Consider the following 27,922-nt stretch of genomic DNA (forward strand, 5'->3'; position numbering starts at 1 on the left):
AAAAAAAAAAAAAAAAAAAAAAAAAAAAAAAAAAAAAAAAAAAAAGACGGCACACATTTGCAGCATCACTAATATTTGATTTAAAACAACATTAGAGCACTTATATTACAAAACAAATGCACTCACCTCTAAAATGTATTTAGTAAGAAATATTTTAAAATACAGCTGATACTAAAACTAAAATGTATTTCTCTCGGCAAAACAGTTATTATCCAAATTTTCAGCTACAATGTAATCTATGTAGCATTCCTATTTAAATTCATTTATTTGCCTGCTAGAAACTGAAATGAGTTATACACATATGTGAATGATTCTGCACTGATTATTAGAATAAGAGGGGTTTGATACAATTTACAAATTTGCAACAATGTAATTATTGCTGGGACTGACACATGCATTTCTGATGTAGGAGTTAAGTCACTTGGTATAATTACAACATTCTTTTTGTGACTTCTCAAAATTAGAAGTAAAAGATTAGTTACAATATTTTTTCCTGCTGAGGATAAGAATAAATTTCTTGTTAACTCAGGAGACAGTATATTTTAGAGTTAAAAAAAAGAGGACATCTTAAAAATAATTCAGGCATCATTTCTTAAAGATCTTTGTTCCATATCACTCCAGATATCAACTTTCAAATCAAGAATCCATTGTCTGCTATCACTGTTCAATGTATAAATATCACCTGCCCCACCTGGGCATTTGTAAAGATCACAGCTCTCAATTAGATGCTATGCTATTTGTTGAATGCCACACTTCGACAAAGGGCTATCTCCAGTAGTCATCTCACAAAATACTGTTTAGAACTTTTATAATTAATATTCTAGTTAATAACAACTCAGATCATGATCGCAAGGTGGGTGTCAAGCCTTTCCTGGGCAGCTCACTGAATAAATGGATTATGCTTTCCAGTACACACTTATGCAAATTTTATCAAGAATAAAACTGAAGAACTTTTCATGTTATTTGGTTTTATAACTGAGAAAATAAATGAGTTGTGATTAGAAGTTCTATAACCTGTTTGGATCTAACATGCCAATTAAGAGTGTGAGCTCAGAAGCCCAACTGTTTAGGTGGGAATCCCAGGTCTCTTTCTCCTAAGATGTGTGACCGTAAACTTTCTATACCTCAGTTTCCTAACTAGTAAAAGGGAGATAATAAAACGATGACATAGGGTTGAAGAATAAATAAGGTAACATATATACATGATTAGGAACAGTGTCTGATAGTACTGTCTGATAATAACAATGTCATACAGTAAGCTCTTAATAAATGCTAGCTATTAATTTTTACAACCACTGCTTAAAACTGTACCATAGCTATTGCAAAGGCAGCTCTCAATATCTTTGCAACAATATGGCAAGGATAGATGGTATTTTAAATCTGATCATTTTAAGAATATTGAACTTTACTAAACATCTTTGTTGCCCTATAGATTATATGTATGTCAGTGTAACATTAATAGATAGGAATATAGTCACGGGGAAATTGCGACTGTCATTCTAAATAGGTCAGCTTCTTTGACTAGAATGTAAAGAGAGTAACTGTAAATTACCAATTCCACAGGCGATCCATGAATATTTTCAGTGCTCATTCTCTTCTCCAATTCTAAAGTACAGAAGCTATGAATTTGATATACTTAGGATTGGAGTTTACAGACATCTCTACTTTTATGATTTATATGTTTTTCCCTTTTCATGAGAGAAATAATTTGTAATGCTCTATAAATCTTAATGAAAATGTATACTAAAGAGTAAAAGATGCAGGAAATTGACCCCCAAAATCCTTAAAAACAAACCAAACCAAACCATTCCTCTGAGCACAGTCCTTATTTCCTGCTTCCCCTCATCAGCCCGCCTCTATCCAATCCACATAAGCTCTTTCTATCTCCATTACCAACTCACCACTGCACAGATCTGGACCTAAAGTATCTTTAAATACACAGAACAAAGGCACGGTACTGTAATAAAGCTACTCTCTTCAACAGCACACATATACTACCTGATATTGTGTGTGTGTGTGTGTGTGTGTGTGTGTGTGTGTGTGTGTGTGTGAGACACAGAGAGAGAGGTCTTGGGAATAAGAGTAGGACAAAATGGCTTTAAGGATAGAGAATTACAGAAATCACACTGCCCTCAGGTTGGGTGCGGTGGCTCACGTCTGTAATCCCAGCACTTTGGGAGGCTGAGGCAGGTGGATTGCTTGAGATCAGGAGTTCAAGACCGGCCTGACCAAGATGGTGAAACCCCATTTCTAGTAAAAATACAAAAATTAGCTGGGTGGCAGGTGCCTGTAATCCCAGCTACTCGGGAGGCTGAAGCAGGAGAATCACTTGAACCTAGGAGGTGGAGATTGCAGTGAGCCAAGAGAGTGCCACTGCACTCCAGCCTGGGTGACAGAGCAAGACTCTGTCTCAAAGAAAAATAAAATAAAATAAAACAAAAAAATTCACACTGCTCTCAAGCCATTATGAAGCATTCTTTCTCTTCTCTTTCCTTCCCCCAATGTTCCAATATACATATTTTTTAAAGTACAAATAAATATGCCTACTGTTGTTACCTTTAAAAAGCCTTCTAAATATGCCAGCCCCAAAGGAATACTAAGCTCTCAGACTTGTTAGGGTTGTTAGTTATATCCTTTGTAAACTCTTGCTTTTCTATCACAGTCACCTAAACAAACAATATTTTAAGGGGGATTTTCCTAAAACTCACTTAGGTAATTTTCTCCTTACAGACTTTCTATAAAAAAATTTCACATTTTATCCTTCCATTAAAAATAAATACTATAGCTTAACTAAATATATGATCCCTAGATGATTTCCCATACAGGCACAGATCACAGAAAATTAAATTTTCCTTTATTTATTTTAGTCTTTCGAGAATCTTTAAGATGTTGCCCACCCACATCATATTTCTCAGTATCTTAGGCACAAACTAAGAAACATGGGTCAAGGAAGAATATCCCTAAGTATAATTAATTTAGAAATTGTACTCAAGGGTATTCTAAATTATAAGCTTTTAATAAATAATTGACTAGCAGGTAAAATCTAGTTACATTCGGTTATATTAAATATCCTTAACGTACTTACTTAATACATCACACAGAGAAGGCTAACAAACTTGGGAAATTTAGAATCCCAGGGTTGGGAATTGCTTTAAAGGACATTTGGTTCAACCATGAAGCAAATTTATACTTCATTGCCCTATTTTTAAATTTTTACCAGTTTCACACATAGACACACACACATACACACATACCACTTCTGGTGTCAGGAACCAAGGAAATAAAAATAGTAATTTTCTTTTAAGTTGACATTTTAAATTCAAATAAGTGGAGTCTCAAATGTAATATTAGAATAGCTCGTGTGAAAAACCCTGGTTTGCGTTTTCTGTTTTGATTTAATTCTGATAAATCTCTTGGGAATGCTTCAATACACAGTCGAAATCCAGCTGGTTAGGCAATACAGGGCAGGTATTAGGTAACCTATGTGACTTAACGCAATTCACTTTTCTGAGTCTCCCTTTTCACGTTTGCAATGTGGAGGTAACCCTGCCTCTTCTGTGTACTTGTCAGAATTGTTGAAAGGTAGCAAAATATCCTAAAATATTTTGAAAACAGCAAAGTGCTACAGATTCCAAGCATTTTTGTTCTATTCATTTGCATTTAAATTGCCCCATGTAGTAATATTGATCAGCCACAAGTAAATACTACATCTACATTCTAGATGTTATTTTTCACTGTCAATAAAAGAGTTATTGTGATAGACAGAATAATGGCCCTCCCCAAAGATGCACATGCTCTCACAATCCCTTTCCAAGTTACCAGAAGCTGTAAACATGTTGCCTCACATAGCAAAAGGGATTTGGCAGGTGTGATTTGAGTTAAGGCTCTGGAGATGGGAAAATTATACCGGATTATCCAGGTGGTTCCAATGTAATCACAAGTGTTCTTATAGGAAGGAGGCAGGAGCATCAGAGTAGGAGGAGATGTGGCAATTGTGGGAGCGGGGGGGCGGGGCGGGGAGTGGAGTTTGGAAGGCATTACACTACTGGCTTTAAAGATAGGGGATGGGGCCACGAGCCAAGGAATGCAGGTGGCCTCCAGAATCCAGAAAAGGCAAGGAAATGAACTCTCCCCTAGAGTCTGCAGAAAGAACACACTACTGCTCACAGCTGGATTTTAAGCTTTTGACTTTCAAAACTGTAAGATAACAAATTTGTGTGGTTTTACATACCATGAAATTTTTGGTCAGTAGGAAACAATACAATCATGGAAACACAGTCACCTCTTATCCCACTACTGATAACTAGAGTTTGTTATTAGAGCCCACCATTAGTTGCACAATAGCATCTTTGGCTACTTTTTAAATCTATTAACCAATGCCATTTCACCCAGATGTGAGCCATTTAGCTCTCCTCCACTGGCATGGATCACTGAGCACCAGCTGTTTCAGAAGGACCAATGGACAAAATATAGAGATCATGTAGTCCCAACTCGTTCCCAGACTGGTTGTTTGAATCCTTCTAGATCCAATATGCTTTTCTTTAAGATTTCCTGAGAGGGGGATGAGATGTCTTCTGCTTCCACTGATAGAAATACTTCTCATTTCAAAACACTTAGAATTAAAAAGTTGTCTAAGAGCTAGAATTGCTTTAGCTATAATTTTTTTATTCTGTCCTTGGTAAACGTGAAAGTTAAGAAACAGGATAATTAATAAATAAGATACGTATGCTTTTTATTAGGTTTTTCCTTTTTCTTTTTTTGTTTTTATAAATTTATAGCATAAATGGGACATTTTGTTACATGTATATAAATGTATAGTGATCAAGTCAGTGTATTTGATGTGTCCATCACTCAAGTACAATATATTTTGTTAAGTATAGTCACCCTACTCTGCTATCAAACACTGAATTTATTCCTTCTGTCATACTGTATGCTTGCACCCTTTAGCCCAGTTCCCTTCCTTCTCCCACTCTCACCCTTCCCAGTCTCTGTTATCTATCTTTCCACGTTTTACCTTCATATGATCAAATGTGTTAGCTCCCACATATAAGTGAGAACATGTCGTATTTGTCTTTTTTGTACTTGGCTTATTTCACTTAAGATGACCTTCAGTTCCATACAGCATCCACGTTGCTGCAAATGACATGATATCATTATTTTGGAAGAATCCTAAAACTCATATGGAACCAAAAAAGAGTTGGAATAGCCAAAGCAATCCTGAGCAAAAAGAACAAAGCTGGAGGCATCATATTATCTAACTTATAATATATTGCAGGGCTATACTATACTAACCAAAGCAGCACGGTGTTGGTATAAAAATAGACACACAGACCAATGTAACTGAATGAAGAATCCAGGAACAAAGCCATATAGTTACAGCCAACTGATCTTCAACAAAGCAGATAAGAACTTATACCAGGGAAAGAACACCCTCTCCAATAAATGACACTGGGAAAATTGGATAGTCACATGCAGAAGAAACTGGATTCCTATCTCTCACCATATAAAAAATTCAATTCAAAATAGATTAAAGACTTAAACAAAAAACTTGAAATGATAAAAATACTGGAAGAAAACCTAGAGGAAACTCTCCTGGACATTGGTCTAGGCAAAGAATTTATGCTAAGATCTGAAAAGCACAGGCAACAGAAACAAAAATAGACAAATGGGACTATCTTAAACTAAAAGCTTCTGCACAGCAGAGGAAACACTCAACAAAATGAAGAGACAACCTGTTGAATGGGAGAAAATATTTGCAAATTATTTATCTGCCAGGAGACTAGTAACCAAAATATACAAGAAACTCAAACAACTCAGCAGGACAAAAGCAAATAACCTCATTAGAAAGTGGGCAAAAGACATGACTAGACATTTCTCAAAGGAAGACAGAGAAACGGCCAATAAGCATATGAAAAACTCCTCAACATCACTAATTGTCAGAGAAATGCAACTCAAAATGACGACAGGATATTATCTTTCCCCAGCCAGAATGGCTATTATTAAAAAGACCCTCCCCCCAAAAAAAAATAACAGACGTTGATGAGGATGTGGAGAAAAGAAAACTCAAACTTTGCTGCTGGGAATGGAAACTAGTAGAGCCACTATGAAAAACAGTACACAGACTTCTCAAAAAACGAAAACCAGAATTACCATTGGATTCAGCATTCCCACTACTGAGTGTCTATCCAAGGAAAAGAAATCAACATATCAAAGGGATACCTGCACTCGCCTGTTTACTGCAACATTATTCACCACAGCAAAGATAGGGAATCAACCCACATGTCCCTCGACGGATGAATGGGTCAAGAAAATGTGATGGATATATATGCAATGGAATTTTATGCAGCCATATAAAAAAATGAAATCAGGTTTTTCTTTCTTAAATGACTTCATTTCCCCCATCTTTACTATTTTCTTAGAAGTTTATCTGAATCTTTACCTATTTTGGATGTTATTCTGTTTTATATTCTGTCTGCCTATGTCTTAAAATTCGGAGCCATAAACCTGCTAGACAAAGTATACTAACCTTTCTTAACAGCAATGCAAAACATTTGTAAAACTTGGCTATGACCAAAGGAGTAAGAAGATGAGACAGAGAGGAAGGAGTTCCTATTTAAACTCTGGTTCTAGCTCTTGCTGTGTAACCTCAGTCAAATCACATCACCTCTCTGGGACTCTGTGGCATCATCTATAAAATAAGGAGCTTGGACTAAATATCCGGATACAGCCCGAAGTGTCCTAAAATAGCAGCATGAGGTATTTTGGTAATTCGATTGAGAAAGTAATCACTACTTGCTGGAACAATTGATAACTACTACCCAGTAGCTCTTCTACAAAGATAGCTGGTGGCATTGAGGCTTGATTGGATTTTTTGCAATCTGTGATTCCTGATGAAGCAAAGCTCAGGTCAGGAAAAGCCTGCGGTACCTTACAGGTACATTGAGTAGCACAGATTTCTGGAGGCTAATGGATGAAGACAGATGGGGGAGTAGAGAGGACAAATGGTGGGCCTGGAACACTGACGCTGTGCAGAGCCCCTGACGGTTTCTGAAGGGCTCTAGTGATCTCTTCCCTACACTATTATTAAGGGAGTCCACAAACACAGGAATTGTACTCATTCATGGCCCTTGGCAAGCTGTCATTCATCTCAGTATCACCAGTTCCCAGGCACAATAATCACCATTTAATAGTTTGCTCACAACATATGTGTTGGGTGACTGAATGAAGAACTTGCAATTAGCCTTTCTCATCTCAACTCTTCCATGAGGGCTGTGTGCTGGGGGTGTCCTTTACATCACGTCTTGCATAAATGGGGACCCTTGGAGTTAGGAAAACAGCAGCTCTGCCTCTGCCCAAGGGAGCAGTTCTGTCTCAGGAAATTGCACTCCTGGAATTTTCTCAACAGCAGATAATAAAAGCCTGAACTACTGGTAGCAGTGGGAATGGAAAGGAGAAAATAAGTGATTTGTTTTAGAGTGGTTTGGGAGACACACAAAAATACTTTTGACTAGCCAAAGTAAAATCTTAACCTGATTTCTTTCCGATTTTCCTTTGGAGTGATTCATAAAACTCTGTTACATAAAAATGGAAGACTTGTCATGTATCTCCTGTTAAGTACAAGTCATTTTTATTGTGAACCTCATCCTCTGCCAGAAAAGTATATTGACCTCATTTTTCTACTTCAGAATCTGGTACTTCAGTCAATATCACACAATCTACAGCAATATTTTAAGAGAAAGACAACAGTAAGTCCCAAGGAATTCTCTTTATCATTTTTTAAATATAGAAGCGTGTTTTTGAGTCCTATCTTAGAGAAACATTTGCTAAAATTGCATTGACCACCTTTATTTTGATCACTTGTTTTCCAAATATAATTTAAGTGATGCAGAGAACTAATGCAAAGTAGAAGGCATTTTGATTGCTGAAACAAACATTGATTCACATGGAATATTTTGAAGCAATGCTCTTTCTATTAATATCTAAGTTTCCATTGCATTTTTTTGGGAATGCACTTTAAAAAACCCAACCACTATAATCTTTCTAGAATTTAGCATATACATAAAGTAGTAAATAAAATCCTTCCAGTTGTAAAATATCAGATGATTAGTATTTACCGAAACAGACCAAAAAGTTATTGAGGAACGTGGTACAAATTTTGTTTAATATCTAACATAAAAGTACAGATAGCTAGCAAAAAAAAAATTCTCTAGATTTATATTTTCTATTTAAGTGTATCACCTTGGGTATTAAACATGCTGCTAGCTATCTCTTAATGAGCACCTGAGCTGTCATTTTTAATAACAGACTGACAATTATTATCTATAGGTTGATATTTCCCTGAAAATCATTTGTGACTCTCAAGTTAATATAGTTAAGAATAGAAACTGACTATTCCATTTACTAAAATAGTATTATTTTATAATACTTGGCAGAATATTATAAAAAATAACATGAATATATATTCATAATAAAAAGTCAACATATGCCAAAACGCAGACATTCTCAATATGCAGCAGAACTTTACACAAAATCTAAATAATGCATTTCAGTTGCTCATTGTTTAAAAAGGTCATTTGGTCCACTAAAGCCGTAAGAGGAAAAAATACAGATCCAAGAATATAATAAAACAAAACAAACATCTAGGCCACTCTAATTTTGGTTATTTCCCAATTTAAAACAAGGCATGAGAGATGAATACCATAAAAATTCAAATCACATAATTCATCTAAGTACATGCACCATTAAAATATAATGCAAGTAAGTATGTAATAGCCTACTGTAATTCATAGGTTCCAGTATTGTGGAAATCCTACTTTATTTTTAAATAATGAATTTTGTTTAAAACAATACCTCTTCCACAAAGCTGTCTTTCTTCTCTAACATTTCTCGTAATGTCTGAAGAATCTTAATGCACAGTTTTTCTTCTTTCTCCATTAGTTTCTTTGTATGATTAATCAACCTTAAAGCAAAACATTAAACCTTTAGAAAGACAGTGATTTCTCTTCAAGCTATATACAAACATCAAAGGCTGTAGGGGAAAAAAATCACACCATTATTTGAGAATATGAAGTAAACCAGTTACATGTTTTCAAAAGTTTTAAGATTACACTTCAGCTTATAAATTTTGTATTACAACACATTATTTTTGTTTTACAGGTAGTCTATCTCAGGGCTTCTCAACCTTACTCAGGTGGCATTCTTTTAGTGGGATACGATACTCTGAGAAACAATGAAATACTAATATTATCACCCCAATATATGAACTAAAACAAATGTATTAGTACAGAAATATAAATATTTATATATTACATTTTATTATGTTATGTTACACTATATTATTTTTATGTACTGTATTACATTAAGCATACAGTAGCAGTGGCTGTATACAACTCTGCAATCTTAATATAACAGGCTGCTTTCCAGTTTCCATTCATAATAATATGCTATTTTTCACTGCCAGGGTTTGGTAGAAACAAGCAGTTTTTTTATTAAAAGCAAAAAACAAAACAAAAAAAGTGACATCAAGACAATCTATCCATTTACCAGCTTTGGTATAATTTGGGCAAAAACTCCCATCATTTTAATCAAGTGGTACACTATGCACTGGTGCTCTGTTAGAAGAGTTTCAGGATCACCATCCCCAAGAACTTAAAAGCAAATAAATTTTCATTATCAGAATTGAGCTTATATAGCTATATATATAGCATATATAGCTCATGTTGTTAAAAAGCTGATCCTCAAAATGACCCTGTGAGATGTCTTCCTCAAATGATCCAATTTCAGTGACATAACATGAGTACTGTGGGACATAACCCTGGGGAAAAAGTGAACTTTCACTGGTTAATGGCTAGCAAGTGCTTATCAGGTGTCAGGGTCAAGTGTAAGGACAGCCCAGGGACTCTCCTAATTTATCCTCACACCAAGCCCATGAGACAGGTTCAGACTAATTTTGCTCATGACATAACAGAGGCCCAGGGAGATACAGCAACTTACCTCTGGTTACATAAATTGTTAAGTGGTGAGACCCGCAAATGCACTCAAGTCCATCTGACCTCAGAGCCCAAATTATTAAGAACGACTCTGTGGTGACAGGACTCAGGTCATTGATCTCCTGAGTCTCAGGGGTCTTGTGCAGAGTCCCCACACATGCTAGGCTGCACACAGCCCCCTGAATGAGCAAGTGCCACAACAGAGGCATTGGCAAATGCTGTGAACCACACATGAAACCACTTCATTCTGCTGGGGGTAGTTACCTAGGGCTGATCAAAGAAGGTTTCAGCGAAGAGATAGCATGCAACTAACGAAGATGTCACCTGTCAAGGAAGGCTCGGGAGAGAAGACATCCCTGCAAAGGGAATGGTATGAACACAGGGCAGAGGCAGAAACCTGGCCGGCATGTCCAGGAAATGAGAAGCATGCCAATTGCCCGCTGACACTTAAAGACCTGGAAGAGGAAAGTGTAAGAGATGTGGTTTGGAAAGAAGGGACTGGAATATTAACCTCAAGAGTCTTGAATGTTTTCTAGAGAAAATAGGGAACCACTGTTCTAAAGGACCTAAATGCCTCTTCCCACTGTGAGAAAGAGACCAATGAGGGCAGCGGGAAAGATGAAGCAGAGGAGACGGAGCAAGGCGAGAGAGCAGTGGCAGAGGTCGGGTGAGGACATAGGAAGCAACAGAGAAGACCCACAGCAGAGACTTGTAAATGATGACATGTGGGAAGTGGAAGAGGAAGCAGGGCAGATCAGAGGCCCCTGAAATGTAGAGACTAGGCTAATATGTGGATGGTGATCAGTTTTTTTCAATTTTTAAAATTTATTTAATGAGACAGGGTCTCTGTCACCCAGGCTGAAGTGCAGTGATGTGATCATAGCTCATTGCAGCCTAGACCTCCTAGGCTCAAGCTATCCTCCCACTTCAGCCTCCTGAGTAGCTGGGACCACAGGTATAGCCACCATGCCTGGCTAATTTTTTTTACTTTTTGCAGAGATGGGGTCCTGCTTTGTGGCCCAGGCTGGTTTCAAACTCAAGGGATCCCCCTGCTTCAGCCTCCCAAAGTGTTGGGATTAGAAGTGTGAGCCACCACACCCAGCCCAATGGTGACACTTTAAAATGACACTGTTCCATGGTGAAGAAGTAGCAAACACACAATGAAAGTAACACTGATGTCCTTTTAGACATGTTGAGTCTAGAAAAGGTGTTACATCCTTGCGATCAGGCCTAGCAGGCAGAAGAATTTCAAAAGTTCTCCTGGCAAGGAAAATGAAGCCTGCCTTTCTAAAACTTCTACTATTTAATTCTTTCTTTCACACAATAGTCTTTTTCTAATTTTTAATTTTTGTGGATACATAGTAGGTATATACATTCACATAATGGTCTTTAAATATGTGAAAACAGTTTTGGTGGACATGATAAATTTCTTTTTTTCGCTCTCTCAGGCTAAGTATTTCCATTTTCTTTAACTCTTCCTTAGATAAAGGATTTAATTCATTAACAATATTGAAAATAACCATAAGGTTGAATGACCACTTGCTACAGATTTATAAAAGGTATTCACATAATGTTTGGTTGAGTTAGGTCGGTGACTTTCAAATATTTTTTCCATTATCAAAGTAAGAAATATATTTCACAAAACCACCCAGTAAAGAAGTACCTGTGTGGGAGTGTGTATGTAAACTCACACTAATGTCACCCTCACTATGAGATGCACTCTGATAATTTGTGTCTTCTCTAATTCATTTTTTAAATTAGCTGGTTGCCTCCACCTAAGTCAGTTTAAAAATCTATAAATGGAGCACACCCCACAGTTTGAAAAACACTGAGATTCTCCTTCACAAGGAAGGAGTAGGTGTTGATTTGAATGGACTCTAATCAGCTGTCTTAAAGGTTAACAGTGTCATTGACCTATTCTCTTCTCTTTCACTCTATGTGTTAAGTAGACCCCTGTCCTGGAGTCTATCCTCATATCCTCCTCCAGACTCATCTGAGTCAACAGATTCCAAGAATTAGATTCATTAGAAAAAGTAGGAAGCCCTACTTAGGGCTTGCCCCTAAATGTATATTCTCTAGCTAAGCTTTACCAGGATGGTATGCACAGCAATACAAGACCCCTGGTAGCCAGGCATGGTGGCTCATGCCTGTAATCCCAACACTTTGGGAGGCTGAGGCAGGCAGATCACAAAGTCAGGAGATCGAGACCATCCTGGCTAACACAGCGAAACCCCATCTATAAAAAAACACAAAAAATTAGCTGGGTGTGGTGGCGGGTGCCTGTAGTCCCAGCTACTCGGGAGGCTGAGGCAGAAGATTGGCGTGAACCTGGGAGGCGGAGCTTGCAGTGAGCCAAGACTGCACCACTGCACTCCAGCCTAGGTGACAGAGCAAGACTCCATCTCAAAAAAAAAAAAAAAAAGACCCCTGGCTATTCATAAAGTCAGATTCTAATTTTGTAAGATATTCTTACAAAGGAAACCCTTGGTTTTTTACAGAGTTGGGGAAGGAGTAGGGTGAGCACTAAGGCAGAAAATAGACACTCCTGAGGCTCTGGCTGTAATACAATTGCAATAGCACAAAAATCTCTTCTAGAATCACTCATGTAAACACAACATCATTTTCCTTCATGTGGGTGTAGGATCTGCAATGTATTCCTATTATCATATCACTTCTGCTTCCCTCCTTTCAGGTTACCTAATGGTGTCACAGGCTTGTCTCCATCTGCAGTACAGCTCAATATTTACTTGATATCATGAGTTACTTCCTATCACTTTCTCATAGACCAATATCTCCAAGTCCTAGACCAGGGCTAACGGAACTCTCTGCAATAATACACATGTTCCATATTTGTGCTGCCAAAGTTGGCAGCCATTAGCCACATGTGGCTACTGAGCCCTTGAAATGTTGCAAATATGACTGAGGAAGTGGATTTTTATTTCATTTTAATTCATTTAAACAATAATTTAAATAACAATGTGTGGCTAGTAGCTACCATATTGGCACCCTAGTTCTTGACGAGGAGTCAGGAAACCTAAACGATCAGATAGTAAATATTTTAGGCTTTGTGGGGTACACAGTCTCTGTGGCAACTAGCTGATTCTGCCACAGTGGCATGAAAGCGGCCACAGACAATCCAGAAATGAATGAGCACCACTGTGTTTCAGTAAAACTTTATTTACAGAAATGAGTAGCAGGACCAATTTAGCCTGAGGGCCAGAGCTTGCCAACCCCTGTTCCAGGCTGTCACAACTCGGGGATATAGCTATAGTATTACATTAATTTACTGAACTTAACAGGTTTATTGCCTAATTTTTAACCCATATTCCATATATTGACATATATTCATAGGAGGTGAAGGGTATTTATCAAAGATCCTATTATCTTTCCTTTTTTTTTTTTTTCATTTAGTTCTTATGTTTAGATCTGTAATGGGTACAGATGCAGAGTTCTCACATGCATGTATGTGTAGTAGTGAAGTCTGGGCTTTCAACGTACCCATCATCTGAATAGTGAACTGTGCTCCACACCCTATTTTTATAGTGAATTACTAGGCAATACCTCCACCTAAAATTTTCTTTCTAATGTTCTCAGCAGTCATCAGTTGTACACTAGGGGCCTCTTCACTTTAAAATCCTTACTCACAAGACTGGCAGGTGTCCGGACAAATACATTCTTCCCAATCTCCCTAAGACATGATGAGTCTAAAGCCAAAAATACCTGATTCTGGCCATAGTATAAAAACCCCATCTATTCTTCAACATGATCCCTGTAGTCAGTTTTTCTCATCCCATGCCTTCTTTTCACTCCCAAGGTCCCACCTTAAATGGTGAAAGAAAGGAACACACTTCTTGTGTGCCCTAGTCCTTCAAGCTCTGCCTCGATACATCACAGATGATAGAAGAGGTTTCTATCTCTTTCAGCAATACCCTCTACCATACAGGAATTAGCTGGGATGGGTCATGGTCAAGGGGCTTGGCAAGCTCATCTCACTGACTCTCCATCCAGGTACTCCTCCCAGGAAGACCAAGCACCCTCTTTCTGACTGGTCATCCAGGGTCTACATGTGACGACCTGCAGATCTCCCTCAATAACATGCCCTCCACATAAAGACAAGTCTCTTCTTTCTGGAGCAAGTTATGCTTTTTCTCACAACTGCTTCTCCTTGTGCACATCTCCCTTGAGAATTTTTCACTTACCATTAAGATGAAGATTCTCTAGGGTAAACATATCAGCTATAATAGATCTGCAATACCACAAACGCTGAGAAACATCAGTAAACGACAGAGCTGCAGATGAGGATCATCCAGGCAGCATGGCCACGTGCTGGGTCTGAGTCTTACTAACCCTGCACCTGAAGCACACCTGGTCCTCAGCAATCTCCTCTCTGAATCAGGCTGACCTCTCAGTCTCTGGGTGTTTATGCAGATTAGATAAAATAATAGTTAAAGACATATGACAGTATTAAGACCTCAATAAATGCTAGCTCCTTTTCCTTTCTCCCTATGTTAATGAAAATAAGTGACTTTAAACAAGAATTTCTTAAAAGGTCACAAAATATAATTATGGAAAGGAATTAGGACCAAAATATTATTTTGCATGATCCTTTGTGCCCCATAATGACACACTTTATTTTCAGTAAATTTAGTAAAATATGATAACTTGACCTTCACCAAAATAAAATTTCAAGTGACTCAATTTAATTATTCTGGCAGTATATTTTAACATGGATTTTAGACCTTTCACATACTTTGTGGACTGTCATTTTATATCAGTGAAGTGTAAAGCGGCAATGTTAGAGGCCATCTCAGTTTGACGACACTAGCAGAATCTCAGATTGGATCCACTTACTTTGACATGAAAGCGCCACATCTTATTCTTGCATCGCTTCCCTCAGGGAACAGCAGCTCTGGACTGTACAATACATCAACCAACACTGAGAATTCAGCCTGCATCATTGGGCTGAACTGGTGCTCCAAGGAGGCCACTACATCCTAGGGAATGAAACACAGGAGAACCCACGTGAAGGCCTAAGTCAGATTTCATCTTTCGAAGATAAGACAAGCCTAAGAATACTAATGGGAATTTTATAGATTACCCCCTCTATTTCCATAGCACCACATGTCTGTGCCATGATTATAGTCTGGTTTTATGTATGAATACTGCCTGAGTCTCTATTTGTGCGTGTGTGTGTGTGTGTGCATGTGTGTGTGCCACTTACAAGATAAGGGAGGGACAGGTAGTTATTTCTAAGGATATACACCTATAAGAGGAAAAGTCAGTTAGGCCACTGTATGTGTCCTGCAGTGCCTAGGATTATAATGGAAACATGACAGGTACTCATTACATTGCAATAAATTAGGGGCATACCCAGGGAACAGCTTAAAAAAAAAAAAAGGATTTCCAGCCAGGTGCAGTGCCTCATGCATGTAATCCCAGTACTTTGGGAGGCCGAGGCAGGTGGATTGCATGAGGCCAGGATTTGGGGACCAGCCTGGTCAACATGGTGAAACCCTGTCTCTACTAAAAATACAAAAATCAGCTGGGCTTGGTGATGTGCGCCTGTGGTCCCAGCTACTCAGGAGGCTAAGGTGGGAGAATCATCTGAGCCTAGGAGGTGGAGGTTGCAGTGACCCAAGATAGCGCCATTGCACTCCAGCCTGGGTGACAGAGCGAAACCCTATCTCAAATTAAATAAATAAATAAATAAATAAATAAATAAATAAATTCCCATGGGTCATTGGTTATTCAAAACGAATCATTTCATCCAATGGGGAAACTCACTGAAATATTATTTGAAGCAATATTAGTACTATACATGGATTCAATGACATTCAACAGAATTTCAAATTATATTTTTTGAGAGACCCTATTGGTCACCTACCCAACAGCCTTTCTTTACCCTCTTCCTTGCTACCAGAATCTCAACGTCATTTCTGAGTCAAGCAACAATATTCTCAGGGGATGAGCCCCCTCAGCTTACGGTCGAGGTTGATTACTCTAAGGCAGGCATGGTTATCCCATTTCCACCTCTAGCAAGCTGTCTAGGCATGATTATGTGACACAGTCCCAGTCAATGAGACATCAGGTGAAGTCAGCTGAGAGAGTGGGGTACGTGTTGCGGGTGGGGAGGTTCTTTCATAACCACCTACTGCTCTCAAGGCAGCTTGAGGGTGTGAATCCAAAATCTAAGACAGCCCTCATGTTACCCTGGGAGACCAGCATTAAGCTGAATGCCTACAGACCTTTGGTTTTAGGGGCCCAGGTCTACAATTAGCAAACTCAAGGAGAGCCACAGTTCCAGGTTTCTTGCTATGTTAAATGATACGGTCTTTATCATTTAAGTCACTTTTAGTTGAATGCTGTGTTAATTAAAGCTGAAAGCATCTTAACTGATATGTTTCTAAAATGAACCACAGGTAATTATAATTTCCCAAACATTCTTTAATGGTTAAAGCACCCCCATTTTATTTTTAAACTATGTTAGAAGAAAAAAAAAACTTCTTACATAAAAGAACAATTTATTCATCCATAGCTATGGTATATTTTTATTAAGCAGAACATTGCCAATTGCTTATTGTCACTCTTAGCTACAGAAGCACAGATGGGGATGTCACCCTCTTGATTTCTTATGAATTATGTTAATTCGTGTTTTAACTCTTTCTCTTTCTGCAAAAGTGATTATTTCTACTTCAACCACTCTAAATAAGCTTTCTGAGAAATGTCTGAAAACAATTAAAAGAGACTAAAGGGAAATAGCATAAAGGGGAAAACTAGATATTATATAAAAGTGGGGAGAGTATGTTTATCAAATATGACCATATTTAATTAAATGTCCCTGTTGTTTAGATCACCTCTTCTTTGTTTCATCTACTAAAGAAATAGTGCTCAGGCTGCTATGATATGAATTCTGTCTTTAACTCTAATTTTGGTCATGAGGCAACTATGCAACCTCCCTAGGTCATTGTTTCCCCATGTGAAAGCTTAGGATGATACTAACAATCACATAAGCTTGCTGCAAGGATTAAAGGTAAGTGCATAGAACATCCTCTAACACACACTAGCCACTTATTCCCTATAAATACTAGTAATCTTTACTACTGAGCACGAGTTAGCTGTGATCATCACCCAAACTCGGTGGTTTACTTGCTTGTCTTCATCTTAATCACTGCTAAGCATTTTACACGCTGGTTTCTGCTCTTTGAAACACTTTCTGCTCTTGACGTCTATGACATCACACTTTATTTTCCACCTATGTCCTTACTATTTCTTCATCAACTCCTGATAGCTCCTGCTCCTTTTCTCTTTGATATCTACACTTTCTTCTGAAAAATCTCGTCCAATTCTATGGTTTTAATATCATCTATATGTTGGAACTCCCACATTTATAATTCCAGCATGGACATCTTTCCACTTCAGACTCATATATCAAACAGCCAAGTTGACACACTCAGGTACCTAAATAGGCATCTCAACTTTAAAATTCCCCAAATAGAACTGCTAATTTCAACTCAGCCCCAACCTCTTTCTCTCCCATTACTTCCTATCTTAGTAAATAACACAACCATATCATATCAAAACCAGAGTCATCCTTGATTCTTCTTTTCATTATCCTACAACACATCAATCGATTCCTCCACCAAGTTCTATTAGTTCTACAACTAAATATACACAAAATTAATACACTTCTCTGCATTATTATTGCAACCTCCTTAAGCCAAGCTACCATCACCTTTTGCCTGAATTAATGCAAAGCTACATAACTAGATTCACTGCTTCCATGTCTGGATCTTAGAAATATGCTTAGAATTCATAGTGATCTTTTAAAAAGTAAACCAAGTCAGCCCCTCCTCTGCTGAAAATCTTCAATGACTTGTCATCACACATAGAATACAATTAAAATGCCTTAATATGCGCCTTAATCTGTTCAGGCTGCTATAACAAAATACCATAAACTGAGTAGCTTATAAGCAACAGAAATTATTTCTTGTAGTTCTGGAGGCTGGGAAGTCCAAGATCAGGCACCAGCAGATTTGTTGTCTAGTGAGGATGCACTTTCTGGTTCATAGACGGTGCCTCTCTTGCTGTGTCCTCACATGGTGGAAGGGCTGAATGAGTTTGCATGGGCTTATTTTATAGGGACTCTAATCTCAACTCCCAGAAGACCTCACCTCCTAATACTATCACCATGGGGGTCAGAATTTCAGCATATGAATTTGGGGTGGGGGAGGACACAAACACTCAGGGCACAGCTACAGCACCATACAAGTCTCTACATGATTTGGCCCCTTATCTCATAATATTTTCTTCCTTTACTCACTAAACTCCTGCCCCAATGGGCTTTTCTTGGATCTTCAAACCCATCAGCCTCACTCCTGCCTAAGCACCTTTGCATTTCCTATTTCCTTCCCGTAAAACTATCTGAACTCAAATCTTGGAATAGATTATTCATCTTCATTATTCAGGTGTCAACAAAACTGTTATCCTGGTAGAAATGAACTTCACAATTACAGGGTCATTCTTTCAGTAATTCTCCACCATGTTGTTACTTTGCTCTATTTTATTCACTGTAGTTTTAATTATCCAACAATTTATCGATTATTTAATGAGTTAAAATGCATGTCCCAGAAGAGCATAGACCCCATGGCTCTCTCTTTAGCACTTCACACAGTGGCTAGTATAGAATTTTCACTAAATAAATACTTACTTAATGGATATCAATCTATTAAAAGAAGTTTACTAAAAGAAGTTTAAGGCACACCCTCTCCGTGCTGGCTGACACTACTATATACCTCTCCTCTGAAATGTTCCACTCCCTTTGCTCTCCTGACCCTCCTCCTCTCTGACGTGCTTTTTTTTCCCCCACTCTTTATGTGGGTCATTCTGCTACTCTTAGCCTCGCATAGGGTGTTCTTTTTTTTCTATCACTGTATTTTCTCTTTTAGCAATACCAACCACTATCCTTGCTCCAACTATTATCTTCAAATATAGACTTAACTTCCAATATACTCAGTAGCCTGCTACCCTAGTTCACTGCATTTTCCATTGCCCTCCTATTGCGTTCTCTTCTCCTCTGCTCTTACAACAAACAGTCTTAATAATACTATCTAGTCTCCAATCAACAGGGCCTCTTAAACTCCTCTCATGCCCGCTCTCTACTTCCATCTAAGAGCCTCCAGGTCTGCTGACCCTGCCTTCATTATTATCTGTAACACTCATTTCTTCATTTCATCCATATCACCACTTGGCTTAGATCTTAAGTAACTTCTCACTAGTCGCTCTTCCTCTAGTCTCTTTTTGATAACCCTATCCTACAAATCAAGAACCACTTATAATGGCATTTTCCCCCAAATTTTTAATGTCTCACACCCTTTAGGTTTCTCATACTCTCTGAATCTAACTTGTGTTTCTAACCCCATATAACACTCATCTACATGTGACTTCTCATAATATTTATTTCATTTAATGTCTTGACCATTTTGTAGGAAAAAAAAAAAAAACTTCTTCAAATTATATCCCAATTCAACTCCATGTAATGTGCTACTACTAATTATGTGAATGGGAAGATGTCTGTTATGGGCTGTATTATAACTCCCCTGGATTTCGTATGCTGAAGGCCTAACTCACAGTACCTCAGAATGTGACTCTATTTAGAGCTAGGGTTTTCAAAAGTGTAATTAAGAAAAAATGAGTTCATATGAGCAGGCCCTAATCAACATAACTGGTATCCTTATAAGAAGAAGGGATTAGCACACAGACATGTACAAACACAGAGGAAAGAGCCTATGAGGACACAGCAGGAAGTCAGCCATCGGCAAGCCCAGGAGAGAAGCCTCAGGAGAAAGCATACCTGCTGATACCTTGATCTTGGACTTCTAGCCTCCAGAACTATGAGAAAATAAATTGCTGTTGTTTAAACCACCAAGTCTGTGACATTCTGCAACAGCAGCCCTGGCAAACTAATATATTTCCAGGCCAAAATCAAGAGTACTATACAAGTCATTTGGGAGCAAGGTGCTTGGATCGTTCTGACCAAAGGATTAGAAGGGAATACTGAAACATAAGTTGAAGCAAGGCTATGAATATTGAGTTTCTTTACCAGTGTTATCATTGGTATTATGATTATTATTTTGGTATTAAGACCGACTATTCACTACCATACTATCAAAACACAGTAATTAATATACACTCATTAAAAAGTAACTCACAACATATGTGAGCTATATGTTTAAAAAGAGCAGTGGTAGTAGAGAGTTGTAAAGGAAGGCCTGGTCCCCAAATAGAACTTGATATTTTTAGCCATATTTTATTTATGTGACTACATATTCTTTAAAAAGTGTAATTTAGAAAATATGAATGCTATTTCATGCTCTCATGTACCTGTAACTTTTCAATAATATTTCTGTAATCCCAAGAGGGCCCTCCAAGAGCTTCCTTAAAGCGTGGCCCAGAGCGAGCTGATAGTCTCCAACCCATTGCTGCTCTCTGCACCATATTTGAATGGCTCTTCATGAAAAGAGTATTAACTTGGCCGTCCAAATCCACTGGAATGGCAATTCCACGATTTTTTGCTGAAAAAGAAAGATTTAAAATATTTCCCTCTTAATTTGACTAAAGTTTCTTACACATTATCCATACAATCTTATAAACATAAAGGAAATAATATTAAATCTTTAAACTCTGCCATTAACTTGTTTTATATAACTGTAAAAGCTTCTAACCTGAATGTATTTCATTTCTTAAGACCAATTAGTGAAGTGGGTACATGAAACATTCAAGAACTTATTTGATTTCTTAATGATTCATGCTTGAAATGTACTTTATACAGCATCAATACAGAAAAACGCTGTATAACAACCAGCATATTTGTACCTTCCCAGATGCCAACATAAATAAGAAAGCAGACATAAAACACATGATATAATTCTTCCACTCCATTCATTAATTTAAGTAGTGCTTGTGTGCACACAAAATTGTACGTGATGAAACATCTGAGAATAGAAATAAAAAGTTGAAGAGTGTAAAAAATCTGCATTGGAAGAGGGCACATCTTAATATGTATCTTTCTTCCCAAGATCCACTGAAATTTATATTTTAACAAGTTTACATCACATCAATACTGAAAATTGAGAATGCCTGTCACAAAGAAAGGAGTAATGTTGAAGCATTTTTGCAAGGCAAAATGAAGATGGGATTAGTCCATCAGAGAAAGAAGAGAAGAAACTGCCCCACAGGAGATTAGAGTTAGAAAAGGTCTTTCCAGGTGCGCAGTCAACCAAAACAAAGGGTTGGGCAGGGATATGGGCAACTGATTAAAGAATAACAGCTGAACAGCTGGGAAGCTAAGGCCCTCCTCCCTCTGATTGGCATAGACAGAGCAGTTGGCAGAAGCAGTTTTTACCCAGAGGATAAAGTCAGAGAAATGAAGAAATGTTCTCTCAAGAAAGTAGAATACCTGACTGGAGAGAATGCCAAATGAAGACGTTAGAACTTGATAAAGAAGCAGAATGGAGCTTGAAGTAACGCCAGAGATCAAGTAAGAGGTAAAATGTGGGCCAGGCGAGGTGGCTCACGCAGGTAATCCCAGCACTCTGGGAGGCCAAGGCGGGCGGATCACGAGGTCAGGAGATCAAGACCATCCTGGACAACATACTACTAAAAATACAAAAATTAACCGGGTGTGGTGGTGCATGCCTGTAATCCCAGCTACTCGGGAAGCTGAGGCAGGAGAATTGCTTAAACCCAGTAGGCGGAGGTTGTACGCCACTGCACTGCAGCCTAGCGACAGAGCTAGACTCCGTCTCAAAAAAAAAAAAAGACGTAGAATGTGGGGAGAGAGAAGAGACAGCACCAGCAGAGAGAGGAAATATATTAAATTCTCCAACTCCTGAGCAAAGCCCTCCTTACTTTAACACTTACTGGTGTTCCCAGCCTGACTTCTGCTATACACACACATGCATATATGCACGCATGTGCGCGCACACATACACACACACACAGCCTGAAGGAAAGTCTGCATGTCATTTGGTCAGCCTTTGGCCTCTCATACAGAATTCCAGGTCAGCCCTGTCATTTACACAAGAATTCTAGGAAGGAAACAGGCCTTTAAAACTGCAGTGGAAACCTATGCCAGTCATTACGGACTTTCCTAACTACAAACACACCACCAAGGATCACAAGGAAAACCAATACCATTAAGAATAACTAATCCTAGTGAAAACAGGGATGACTCAAGGAAAAGCAAAAAATATTTAAATAATCCTAAGTATTGTCCTCAGAGAATCTGAAAATATACTGCATCCAAAAAATTAGAAAGTCAGAAAGAAGAATGACATCTTAGAAATTAAAATGTGATTGCATACATAAACACGTCAAAAACTGGCTGAAAAATAATTGATAGAAACACAGTTGGTAATCTGGAAAGGAAGTCAAGGAATCTTCTAAAAATTAAGCATAAAATATCAAAACGGAGAATAAAACAGAGAGATCGTGAAATAAAGAGGGTCAACCCAGGAATTTAAACATCTAACAAATATAAGTTCCAGAAAGAAACAGCAAATACAATGTGAGAGAAGAAATTATTAAGAAAACAATAGAAGACAACTTCCTTGAACTTAAGACACATGTACACATCCAAATTGAAAAGGTCCCCAATATGTTAAACAGGATTAAGTAAGTATATTGGCCGTATTCTGGTAGAACTTTAGAATGCTGTTGTGGGTTGAACTGCATCCCCAAAAAGTATATGTTGAAGTATTAATCATCACTCCCCTCCCTCTGACTGTGACCTTATTTGGAAATAGGGTCTTTGCAGATGTAATCAAGTTAAGTTGAGGTCATACTGAATCACGGTGGGCCCCAATCCAATTCAACTGGTGTCCTTATAAGAAGGGAAGGAGAGACACAGAAAAATACCTGAGGGACACACACAATGTGAAGATGGAGGCAGAGACTGGATTTATGCAGCTGCAAGCCAAAGAATGCCAAAGACTGTTAGCAAACCCCAGAAGCTAAGAGAAAGGCAAGGAATGAATTCTTCCCTGGAGCCTTCAGAGAGAGCATGGTGCTGATGACACTTTGATTCCAGACTCCTAGTCTCCAAATTATGAGAAGGTAAAATTTCTGTTGTTTTGAGCTACACAGTTATGCTAATTTACGGCCAGCTGTAGAAACTACACTAATGTCGACAGTATGGAGAAAATCTCAAGTACTTCCAGAGAGAAAAGACGATTCCTAAAAAGAATCTGACCAGCATCAGACTTATCATCAGCATTGAATGCTAAAAGATAGAATACCTTTATAGATGAAAAATTTTGATAAAAGGACTTTATGTCCATCTAAACTAAAAATCAAATGTAATTCCCAAACAAAAACATTAGAAAAATATGTAAAGGCTCAGAAATTCTTCAATGAATCCACCATGAAAAATTTTAAAAAAGAGCAAATAGTTTTTAAATGTCTACATGGATATGAGAAACTATGGCAACTAAGTATGAACCTGAAGAAGAAAATAAAGTTAGAAACAAATGAAAAAAGATCTATGAGCTATTTCCATGGTTAGGAAATTCTCTTCTACTTGGAAAAGTTTTAATATCATAGTGCTACATTTTTGTCCTAAATGGTTATAGCAGAGCTATATAGATCATATTTAAACTTATAATGATAGTCCCCAGAAGGCTTACTTATTTTAGAAGGAAGGGATAAAAAAATTGGATGGATGGATAGATAGATAGATAGATAGATAGATAGATAGATAGATAGATAGATAGATAGATAGATAGATAGATAGATAGATAATCTGGCTTGCTTCACATGATGAAAGGAAAGCAAATAGTAGATAATATTACCAGCTGGTGAAAATTCTCTGAAGCTTAAAGATACTCAAAAACTTGTTTGAAAATAGACAATTTGCTGGATGCAGTGGTAGCCTCAGCTATTCAGGAGGCTGAGTCAGGTGGATCACTTGAGTCCGGGAGTTTGAGGCTGTAGTGCACTATGATATGAATAGCCACTGCATCTAGCCTGGGCAACAGAGCAAAACCCTGTCTCTAAAAACGAAAGAAGAGAAGAGAGGGGAGAGGGAAGAGTGAGAGGGGAAAGGGAAGTGAGAGAGGGGAGAGGGGAGAGGGGACGGGAGAGGAAGGGAGGAGAGGGGAGGGGAGGAGAGGGGAGGGAAGGGGAGAAGAAGAGGAAAGGAGAAGGATAGGAAAGGGAGAGGAGGAGGAGAGGGATAGTAGTAGGAGAGGGAGAGGAAGAGGAGAGGGACAGGAGGAGGAGAGGGAGAGGAGGAGGAGAGAGAGAGGAGAAGGAGAGGAGAGGAGAAGGAGAGGAAAGAGGAGAGGTGAGAGGAGAGGAGAGGGAGAAGAGAAGGAGAAGTGAAGAGAAGGAGGAGAAAAGAGGAGAGGTGAGAGGAGAGGACAGGGAGATGGAGGGGACAGGGAGGGGACAGGAAGATGGAGAGGAGAGGGAGAGGGAGAGGAGAAGGAGAAGAGGAAGGGGAAGGAGGAGAAGGAAGAAGAGAGGTGAGAGGAGAGGAGAGGAAAGGAGAGGGAGAGGGAGAGAAGAAGGAGAGGAGAAGAAGGAGGAGAGGAGAGGGAGAGGGAGAGAAGAAGGAGAGGAGAAGGAAGAGGAGAGGAGAGGAGAGGGAAGGGGAGGGGCGGGGAGGGGAGGGGAGGGAGAGGAGAAAGAGAGGAAAGAGGAGAGGAGAGGAAAAGAGAGGAGAGGAGGGGAGAGGAGAGGAGGAGGAGAGAGAGGAGGAGGAAGAAGGAGTGGAGGAGGAGGAGAGAGTGGAGGAGGTCGAGGAGAGGAAAGAGGAGAGAAGGATAAGGAGAACAGGAGAGGAGAGGAAAAGGAAAGGAAAAGAAAGGAAAACAGAAAATAGATAATTTTCACTAGCCACACCAAAAACATTTACCAATTTAGATAAAAACTCACGCTGCAGTTTTATAGAAATAGTAACAGCTACAAGGCAACCTTAAACAATCAATTTCACCACTGCTTAAATTTCCCTAGTAAATGTTTTCCTAATATTCATGATAAGTTTCTCTTTCCCAAGCATGCAATATCTCTGGTTATGTCCTTCACACACAGCAATGCAATTGCACTTCTGTCTCATCTGAAGGACAGACGGCCTCAACTCTGCCAAGCAGCGCATAGTTTTATAAATACTTAATCCTGCACCATGATCAAATCCTGGCAAGATTTTCATCCTTTTCTGGCTGCTTCACACATAAACTGGGTTTGCTCTAAACATTCAAAAATCAAACAGAAGACAATACTACTTCTATGTTATTTTCTAAGCAACAAAAATAACAAAAATTATAAACTTCAGTGTTTCTCAAAACATGTTACAAAACAAGTTTCCACTGACATTTAAACAAATTGGGGAGGAGATTGGGATTTATCTGCCCTTCAGGAATCAGGTACATTAGGTGAAATTGACCATCAAATAAGTGTTGTTGCTATGAAGATGACTTACACAAAGAAGCGCTCAATGAATATTTTTCTAATGACGCCAGTGAAAATTTAGTTCAATGGCAGCACCTCTGTTATTAACAATGCAGCCTTTTTATTAGTGACTTCAGGGAAATCTCATCCACCACCAGAATCTCTTGTAAACTGCTGATGGAACACATTCCTCTATAGCCAGCATGTATATATACACATATATATGCTATATATATATATATATATATGCTGTCTCTCCATATATATTCTGGTGTGTGTGTGTTTATATGTGTATATATATATTTGTATATATGTATATATGTGTATATGTATATATATAGCCTGTATATATATACACACACACACATACACATACACATACACATAGTGTGTCAAAATGTGAACTAGAATGTATTCTTGGGATTAGCAGTTATTCTCTGCCCCATCTGTCTCTCAATAAGGAAAAGCTAACACATTTACTACAGTTAGCCATTCTTCTGGCCTATAGCATTAACTCCAACTATGTACTTTAACACAAAGGGTCACTTTAAAGTTTAAAATATTTTTTAAGATACTTGTTCCTATTTCACTTTTAAGTTGGAATGCAATTGAGATACACCTTAAGGATACACTGTCAGCAAGTAAGTATATGGATCCCTTAAATAACTAATAAGAGAGAGAATGGGTTGTTATCAATGCATTTATCTTTTGTAGAGCTCTGCCTAGAGATAACCAGTCCTCTAAAATGAGCTATCTTTATCCACAATTTTTTTTATTATTAGGCAACTGTCTAATTAGGTTTATAAATCTAGGAAATTTTCTGGATATGACAAGTCTTTGCAGTGATTTTAAGATGTAAGCAAAATCTATTTCTAATTATTATTAAATATTGCTTATTATGTAAAAATGTTTTAATTAGATGGAATTACTGATGGTATCTGCCAGACCAAAATCTCTGAGAATACATACAATGCAGTGATAGGTGCCATGGAGAAAAATGCTTAGCTAGATACACTGACAGGTAGGGGGGAAAGGCAATGGAAAGTGTAAGCACTAATTAGAAAACCTGGTTGGTTGTCAAGCTCTACTGTACAGCCCAGGTGGAACACAGGAGAGTGGAATGGCAGGGGCAGAGAATGGCACATTTCCTGTATCATGTCAAAGGACCCAAAATAAATCTGTACTGAAGCACTAGTGTACATAAACAGGAAGAACATTAAATATATTAAACGCATCTTTCCTGTTTGGCACTCAAATTATAGCGGGTGAATCCTCAATTAATCCTTACATTGAATAATGCATGTAATTTTTACGGGTTATTGAAGAACTAGTATTGGCACACTTGACTAGTCATCTGGAAAAAATAAAGTTGATTCCATATACCTTATAACTAAATGTATCCCAGATAGCTCACAATTTTGAACAGCAACTCCCAAAACACAGACAAAACAAAACTATGAAAATTCTCCATGAGAATTCAAAAAACATCTTAGACTGATAAGGGTTATTCCAAAGATGAAAGAAAACCTAAAAAGCCTAAAAGAAAATTTTAAAATATTGCATGCCAAAAAATAACTAAAAGTTCAAATGACAAATGGCAAGAAAAAAAAAATTGGTGGGCACAGTGGTTCACACCTGTAATCCCAACAGTTTGGGAGGTCAAGGCGGGTGGACTGATTGAGCCCAGAAATTTGAGACCAGCCTGGGTAACATGGCAAAAACTCTTTATAACAAAATACAAAAATTAGCCAGGTGTGGCAGCACCTGCCTGTAGTCCCAGCTACTCAGGAGGCTGAGATGGGAGGGTCACTTGAGCCCAGGGGGGTTGAGGCTGTAGCCAGCCATGATTGTGCCACTGCACTCTACCCTGGGCGATGGAGTAAGACTCTCTCTCAAAAAAAAAAAAAAAAATCAGAAAAGAGAAAAAAAATTGTTACTTATAGGCAAAGAGATCATTTTCTTAATATCTAAATGGTTATACAAATTATTAAGAAAAAACCCATTAGGATAAATAAGGAAAGCACAAGAAGTGACAGCTCACAGAAAAGGAAATATCAATCATATAATGTTTTTTTCCCTCACTCATAAAAAAGAGAAGTACACATTAAAACTATAAAAATATTTTTACTTACAAGATTGGCAAAAATCTAACACACTGCATTATCAAGAAGAAAGATATTCTCCTACATTGCTGGTGGAGTGTAAACTGAACAATCTCTACAGAGGGCAGCATCTGTCAAAAGTGAAATAACCCAGAAATTCCACTCCTAGGTATTTACCTTATTCACATGTGCAAAATGATTGAAAACAACATAAATATTCAATAGTGAGGTTAAATCTATTTTAATAGTCATGCAATGGGATGTTATGCAGCCAAAGAGAAGAATTAGATACTCATTCATTTATTTGTATTCATTTATTTTATTCATGTGATAAATATACATTGAGTGCCTACTGTGCTGTAGACAAGATCAGGCTTTAGAATT

The 27,922-nt window shown here is 38.1% G+C and overlaps 1 protein-coding gene across 1 annotated transcript in view; it reads right to left on the bottom strand.

Moving 5' to 3' along the window:
• The window catches only part of ITPR2 (inositol 1,4,5-trisphosphate receptor type 2), a 492,062-nt gene that overhangs the window by 207,339 nt on the left and 256,801 nt on the right, over positions 1-27,922 (bottom strand). Inside the window, exons 35-37 of the mRNA XM_025402066.1 lie at positions 20,370-20,560; positions 14,841-14,983; positions 8,851-8,959 (exon numbers count right to left, since the gene is read on the bottom strand). Of these exons, the coding sequence (XP_025257851.1) occupies positions 8,851-8,959; positions 14,841-14,983; positions 20,370-20,560 (443 nt within the window). The remainder of the gene's footprint in view (positions 1-8,850; positions 8,960-14,840; positions 14,984-20,369; positions 20,561-27,922) is intronic.

This window comes from Theropithecus gelada, chromosome 11, assembly GCF_003255815.1.
Source record: "Theropithecus gelada isolate Dixy chromosome 11, Tgel_1.0, whole genome shotgun sequence".
NCBI classification, from domain to species: Eukaryota; Metazoa; Chordata; class Mammalia; order Primates; family Cercopithecidae; genus Theropithecus; species Theropithecus gelada.